The following is a 7,373-nucleotide window of genomic DNA, read 5'->3' on the forward strand; positions in this document are numbered from 1 at the left end:
GATTGCAAAAGCTAATCATTGAAGCTTATCTTTGGGTCCAAAACTAGCCCGGCCAAGCTCTTAGCCACTTCAGCAGCAAGACCATAAACACGCTTTAATGCACGGATATCGAACGCATTAGATTCAACCTAAAAGGGAAGAGAACTAGACTCTCCACCCATCATCATCAACCTTATCGCCGCTATTTCACCCGACTTCACCACCGCAACACAGTAGCAAAAGAGAGTAAGCTGCTTATTTGAATGTCATCTATCAATGTTTTGTAGCATACTAGTTTAGGTGAGATATGGTGTTAGAATGAGATTATCATGGATGATGTTTCAATTATATGGTAGATACCGACAAATGAAAAGTGATAATATTGAACCTTGTTCTGTCAATTAGTGACAAAGTAGAATTGATTGGCCTACTCAAATTACAATCCAGGTTGAATTAGATTCCTTACCAAAGAATGTTTGGACATGTCATTCCTACACTTCCAAATGCAATCATGTTGTATTACAAGTGCAAAAAGAGCGTAATGAGATGGATAAAATAATGTGACGCATGCCTTATGGCACAAGGTTTCTCTCAAACACGTTGTGAATGATTGTAGCATTATAAATATGGTTAGCGCTTTCTCCATTGGGGTATTGCTATGGAGATTTACATGTAAGATCCCGAAGAATTACATGAACTAGTTCAAATAGTTATACACCACAGAACACCCTCTCAATTCAAATTAGGCATTTACTTACGGACTAAAACAATTCGAACGAATTTGGTATACCCGTTTAAGTGATTATTTGATTAGTCTAGGATATGAATAAATTATGCCCTTACGTGTTAACCATGAAGTATTTTGAATTGCTAGAGCTACAGTTTATGTTCATGACATGAATCCCACTAAGACTCTAGAAGAGCTCAAGAAAACTGTCTCACACCTGAAGACATAATTTGAGATGAAGGATCTTGTGAAAACTTGATTATGTCTTAACCTAATGGTTGAGCATAGTTCAGATGGTATTCTCACTAGTCGAACTACGCTCAGAAAGTGTTGCTTTTGAGTACACCCACGATCGTACATAAGCAAAGTGCAAATGAGATCCATGAAGAGGTTGTGGAACCCAAAATTCCATATCTAAGCTCAACTTTTCACTTTGTTCTACTTAGCACATTACATTATACAAGACATCTCTTTCGTTGTTCATCTGTTGGTAAAGATAAAGCACTGAGCCTACATGGCGCTACTAAATTGGTATTAAAGACATTTTTTCTTTCTATGGATTTGGGCTTATCCTAGGCATCCCGAGCAAGTCCAACCCCTTGATCCTCATAATGATGCTTGTCTTATTCATTATGCTGATGTGATTACTTATCAAACTCCCAGAAGAAACGTTCCCAAATCATTATGCCTTTACTATTAAGGATACCACAATATCCTGGAGTTGCACGAAATAGATCTTAGTTGCTAAATCTTCTAATTGTTCCAAGTCTCATCGCACCTCACTACACTATACATGGGAAATATAGTTGAGAGCTCTTATTGAGCATTTTTTAAGTATTTGCGGTTTTTCATCCATCGTTGAGTCCCAAAGACGACCCATGAAGACAATGCAACATGTATCGACTACCCCAAGATATGGTACATCAACAAAGTCAATACCAAGTATAATGCGGTCTCATCACATCAATAAAGCATCAAAACATTGAAGTCAACCAAATTCGCTCCAAAGACAACTTAGCCGACCTCTTCACAAAGTCAATGTTGAAGTTTACCTTCCAGAAGCTTGTTCAAGGAATTGGCATGTGTAAATTGTCTAATTTCCAATGCTTGTAGTTCTCATTTGGAAGTTTGTCAAACTCAAGGGATGTATCCAGAGGTATACTCACTTGACCTTAATGTATCTTTTTTCCTACTGTTAGGAGCATTTTGCCCATTGAGTTTTTGCTACCTGATAAGGTTTTAACGAGGCACCCATCCTAGGCTGGTCAATACTGTGGAGCCAAAAATAATCGAGAAAATTATGGAGGTGACACGTGGACTTTTGGGTGAAATGGACAAAATTACCCTTGAGGCACACTGAGATTCCCATGCGCATGCAACGGACAATAACGGCTTAATCAAGGAAGAGTCAAAGGTGATCAAAATGAGATTTATTCAAATCCCCCTTATCACTCCTCATAAAATCCTTATTCAAAAGGTAACTCCCAAAACTTCCTTTTTAATTTGGGATTAATTACCACGTTAATTGCAAGATATTATTTCACATAATATCTTGCAATTATTCTCCAAATACACCATATATGGCCGGCCACTATTCTCCAAATAGGGCCGGCCACTCCCCTATAAATAGCCCTATTATCCTACTAAAAAATTAAGTCATTTGCTACCCACAAACTCCTAAACACATTCTTTTTTAGAATTCTAACTTTGGCATCGGAGATTCCTCGGCCAAAGCCCCCCATTCATCGTGGGAGCGTGAGGCTTTTGGCCTTAATCTTAGGTGTTATTATTTTGCAAGTGCATTTTCGTCAAAGGAGAAGATGGCAAAAATTTGCATCCACAAATACCATTGTGTGTGTCCTACTTGCGTCATGAAGGAGTTTAGTTTTGACTTAATACAACTTCTCATTTTTCTCCTTAGATTATGATTTTTATCCTACATTGGGTTTTACCTTAGCGAGGTTTTGTGAATTTTACTACCTATGCATTCTTTCAATGTTTTGAGACTCACGTTCGCTTATTGTGTTGACTAGACGAGACGACTTCATCAACTGCTTCTATACCATCCATGAAGATCTAATGCACCCTGTACTTGAGCATTTTCATACTAAAGGGGGGCAGTGTTGTGACATTAATTCTGACACATGTGTGATTGTGTGAATCCTTGGTACATTTGGTTTACTCTTTCTGTTAGCGATTCTTTCCTATTGGGATTTGTATTACTTGGAGAGCAAGTTTTTTCTCCTCATGGTTTACTATAAATAAAGGCATAGGCAAAGAGAAATACACATTCAATAAATTCCTCAGTTCTCTCTCTCTCTCTCCTCTCTCGCACCACTGAGAGAAAATAGGCTACAACATTATTTGAGTTTGTGAGATTGTTAGAGATGTTATCATAAACCCTCAATTTTAACTAAAACTACAAATATTATTTTATTATTATTATTATTATTAAATAGATTGGAGAATGGAATTATGCAAGATTAGCTATTTAATAATAGTTACAAGCAAGGCATCTACACTCTCAAAACGAGAGAAGAGTATTACACCCAGAAACTCTTGCTCTACCCTCTTTTAAATTAAATTTGCGGAAATTAGTTTATAGAACATTTAGCACTTAAAGAGAATGGAGGAAGGAAGAATAATGTTCTTGGCTTATTTTATCCTGCAGAAATATTCTCCATGTAGAGACGAATAGGTGAGTTTCTAGATTAGTCAAGTAAGCATTCAAACAGAGATGCCTATCTTGGTTCAAACATCTTATTGTTGTTTTAGTAAATCTAACAGGATACATGACTACTGTGTATATGTACGCAAATATTAGATGCACTGGATCTCATAAGTCACCTTGTTTAGGTTCGAAACACTTTGAATTTTTGAGCTTAATACACATTGTCGTTCATCTGTCACTTCTGGTTGACTGGTCAGCATAAAATCTGAAAACCTCAGGACTCTAATTGAATTGACCGGTTTGTTCAACGAGTAACTAGTATATTCATAAAACTTTCCAACAAACAATGGGTTCGATCTGGTCTTTCATGGTTTAGAAAGTAGCTGGGACAAATACCTGCTTTGTATTCTCTTTTGCTGCCCCCACCCACCCATTCTAAAACAAATCTTTTCATAGACTAGTAATGAACCTGTTTACTATTATTAATGTGAGCAAGAACAATTAAGTAATTCAAACAGCAGTATTAGCACCCTTCCCAACTTCTAATCCTGGTTTTCTCTTATCTGATGTAGAGTTCAGCTCGAATACAAACATATTGATATATTGTTGCTCATGGGCTTTGTATTAGCATGCACTTTGCATCTTTGCAGCAAGTGGTAAGCCCAAAGAGATTGAATAAGTATTTCAAGCATGTTTCATTTAACTGCTCATCCAAATATTAACTGTGCCCAATGTATTGATAGAAGAGGCCTGAGAGAGAGATGTGACCAAGGAAATAACATATTTTTGGAATTGTTAGAAAAGTATACGAGGTTGTGCAGATTTCAATATTTTGGGAAAATGACTAGATTGGAATTATGTAGTTGGAAGCACACTTGCTAGCTTGCATTGGCATTTACTAACAAACATTAATCTTCTTGTTCTTTTTGTTGGGTGACAAGACGGATGGGAGGAAGCACAACAATGCAAAAACACCTAGGCCTGCGGCACCCTAATAATTAAATGGTGACTGACTGGCTTGAAGCTGAAGACCGAAAGACCGATTAGGATTGCAGTGCGAAAGATTGAGACTCTGTGAACTTATTGCAATTCAGTCATACCATATATCGAAGAATTTCATTTTTGTGGTAGTGTTTTTTTGGTGATTGGTGATGGAAATGATAGAGTGAAATTTCTATGCTTCCTAAAAATGCAGCCATATCAGGAAAAAATGGACACAATCAGTGATCAACATGAGATATTCTCACTATCTAATGGACGGATGGTGTACAATATATTTGTTTCAAAAGAGTTTCTCACAGAGGAATTATGAACCTGCAACCATCTGCTAACTTTGGCCAAGCATGCCCTCTATTTATTTTTATAAATGAAGAAAATAACAACCAAAACATGTGCTACACATGTTTCATGTTATTGATGGCCTGGTTTAGAATACTAGTATCGAATGGTTCCAAAGAAATAGTATAGGCAACTACGCTCCTGTGCTTCTCATTAGCAGAATGGTTAATGGGGCCAAGGAGCCTGTTTAAGACAAGGAATTAAAATAAGAGCATGATTTGAGAGATAAAATTCCAAGTCCATACGGTACTGCTATGCTTTTATATAGTTTCTTCCCTGTCTTGATCTTTTGATGGATGTGGAGGTTATGAATATTACGATGCATAAGGAATTAAGATCAACAACAAATTATATGCATTAGCAATCGACAAACACCTGGCGACAAATTTGAGTTTAACATACTCTTTATTTGTCTTACCATTGTAATTTATAATTTTCTTGTTGGCTTATCTGTGATGCATCTCCTTCGAAAGTAAGTACAATAAATTTCCAATAGTTCTTGCATGAGTTAGTCATAATCATCACGTACTTTTTAAATTTCAATCAATTGCCTAAGAAGATAATGAACCAGTGCACTCAAATATGGAGCAACCAACGTTTGAAAATTTCCTATATACACCAATGTAATGCGTGATGAGAACAGTATCTCGATTGTCTATTTATTAAAGTGACAACTTAATTAGAATTTCAATAATGAACAGAGTGAAGATTTTTGAAGAAACACGCACGAAAGTTGAACTATTAGTCCTACTTGAGCTTTAAACCATGGAAAAGCCAATGTGGCTGCTTTCTTTCTTGGTCACATGTCGCACTAGAGCTGCTCATGGGAGTTGTGGGATCACTGCTATCTCCTCCTCTATCTGATTTGAATGAGGCAGGCGAATCGAGTTCTTTTGCTTTATGGATCAGTTCTGAACATCCCGACTGAGGCTGGTAAGATTTCGATCTCTTCCTGTTCTTGCTACTTCCGATGCTTAATGAAAGCTCCACTTCACTATCTTCATCACAGCCAGTTACACTCTTACTTTTGAGGGACATGTGAGAGCTTGGCCCTGCTTGTTCTTGGTCAATTGTACTGAATCTGGTTGAGATGTCTTCCTCGGCAGGCCTTTCAAGGTCAAATCCCCTTGACATTCTCAGAGTGTCTCCCGAGCAACTTCCACTACGCTCTCTAGAGTTCGGATCATCCCTCAATCTCTGAAAATGGAAATTATATCCAGAAGAAGTTTGAGTTATTGAATGCTGCCAGTTAATCCACTGAGATTGGTTAATGTGATCTGCACTACTGGTTATTGGGCCGCAAAGTCTATTTTGTTTAATCTTTTTCTTCAGTTCATCCATTAGCATCTTTTGTACACTGTACAGACGGTGTAGCTCTCGAATCTGCAATATTTGGTTTTTGGTTAGGACTGCTGTCATCAGTTTCAAAAATACTAAATCTATGAGACAAAAACAATCTGATCTGACAAGTATAAGACTTAGGATCTAATAAGCAAAAAAGGTGTAATCAAATTGTGTCTTGGAGTAATTTGACTGGTTTGCTTATCCAGAAAGGTATGGTTGGATGAGAAATTTAGATGTCGGTGACTGAATGGCTATAAAATCAACTTCCCAAAGCTTAATATTTGCATTTCCATGAAAACCAAAAGAACTCATGCTTTGTGGAACATGATCAGCATACAATTCGAGCTGATACATGCATTAAAGTTGATCATACCTGGTGTTTAAACGTATCTTCATGCATCTGCATCGTACTTTTTATGGTATCCATGTTGTGCTTGTCCAGCGTCCTGTCCATCGAGTTCCGAAGTGTGCCCCTCAACTCTAGCCTTCTGATACTTCTCCTTCAGCCCAGTTTTCTGAAAATAGTCCCAGTCATCCACCTGATGCACGGTTAAGCTGCAGCTATTTTGTGACCTTCCTAAAATATTGATGGCATACTCAATTTTCATTCCCATTCCTGGAGTAATATAACAGTTAAAAAATGTTGGTAACTACAGGGAAACATATAATTTGAGGAAACACACCGAACTGTTATTATTGTATTATGAGATCTGCCACAGTAACTCTTTTTTCCAAACAATTGTTATAAGATTAAACTTTGTGTACAAGATATCATTTACAAAGCAATGAACAGAAGAAAATTAAAATTTAGAAAAAAAGAACTTTTACTGATTTGAGTGGAGTAGGTATGATATATAAACCCACTAAATGAAGGTGGAAACACAGTCTAGTTGGACACCAGGTCTACTACTTATCCTACCGCGTCTAAACACCAAGGAATAATTGAATTGGTGTGACCATTTTTGAATTATCTTGAATCCCAAATGCAAGTGAACAAATCTAACCCATCAGGGTAGTGGAAATCTATCTCTCAAAATTCACTGACAGTTGGCTTTTATATACTACATTCGTGCTCCAAGATTTTATTTGTTCCCTTTTCGGTGTACAAATTCAAGCAGCATTTCGGAATAGGACTCTTGTTCACTACATGACCGAATATGTCAAATAAAGGGACTTTTTTTAAGGTGTTGGATGAAGGATGAACAAAAAAGAATGGCCCAGAATTGTGTCACGGCAGCTCCGAAAGTGCGTAATCCGAAAGTTACCAGACACAAAAAGGAGGAAAAAGGAAAAATGGGATGTGGGCAAATAGTG

General features: G+C 37.2%; 1 protein-coding gene across 1 annotated transcript; it reads right to left on the bottom strand.

The window, feature by feature from the left end:
* Positions 1-5,241: 5,241 nt before the first annotated feature.
* Positions 5,242-6,879, bottom strand: LOC126595814 (uncharacterized). The gene is given in 3 exon segments (XM_050262116.1): positions 5,242-6,098; positions 6,433-6,531; positions 6,533-6,879. Coding segments are annotated over 3 exon segments (876 nt in total). The 5' UTR covers positions 6,674-6,879; the 3' UTR covers positions 5,242-5,462.
* Between the last annotated feature and the right edge of the window lie 494 nt (positions 6,880-7,373).

Source organism: Malus sylvestris, chromosome 13 (assembly GCF_916048215.2).
Source record: "Malus sylvestris chromosome 13, drMalSylv7.2, whole genome shotgun sequence".
Taxonomy (NCBI): domain Eukaryota; kingdom Viridiplantae; phylum Streptophyta; class Magnoliopsida; order Rosales; family Rosaceae; genus Malus; species Malus sylvestris.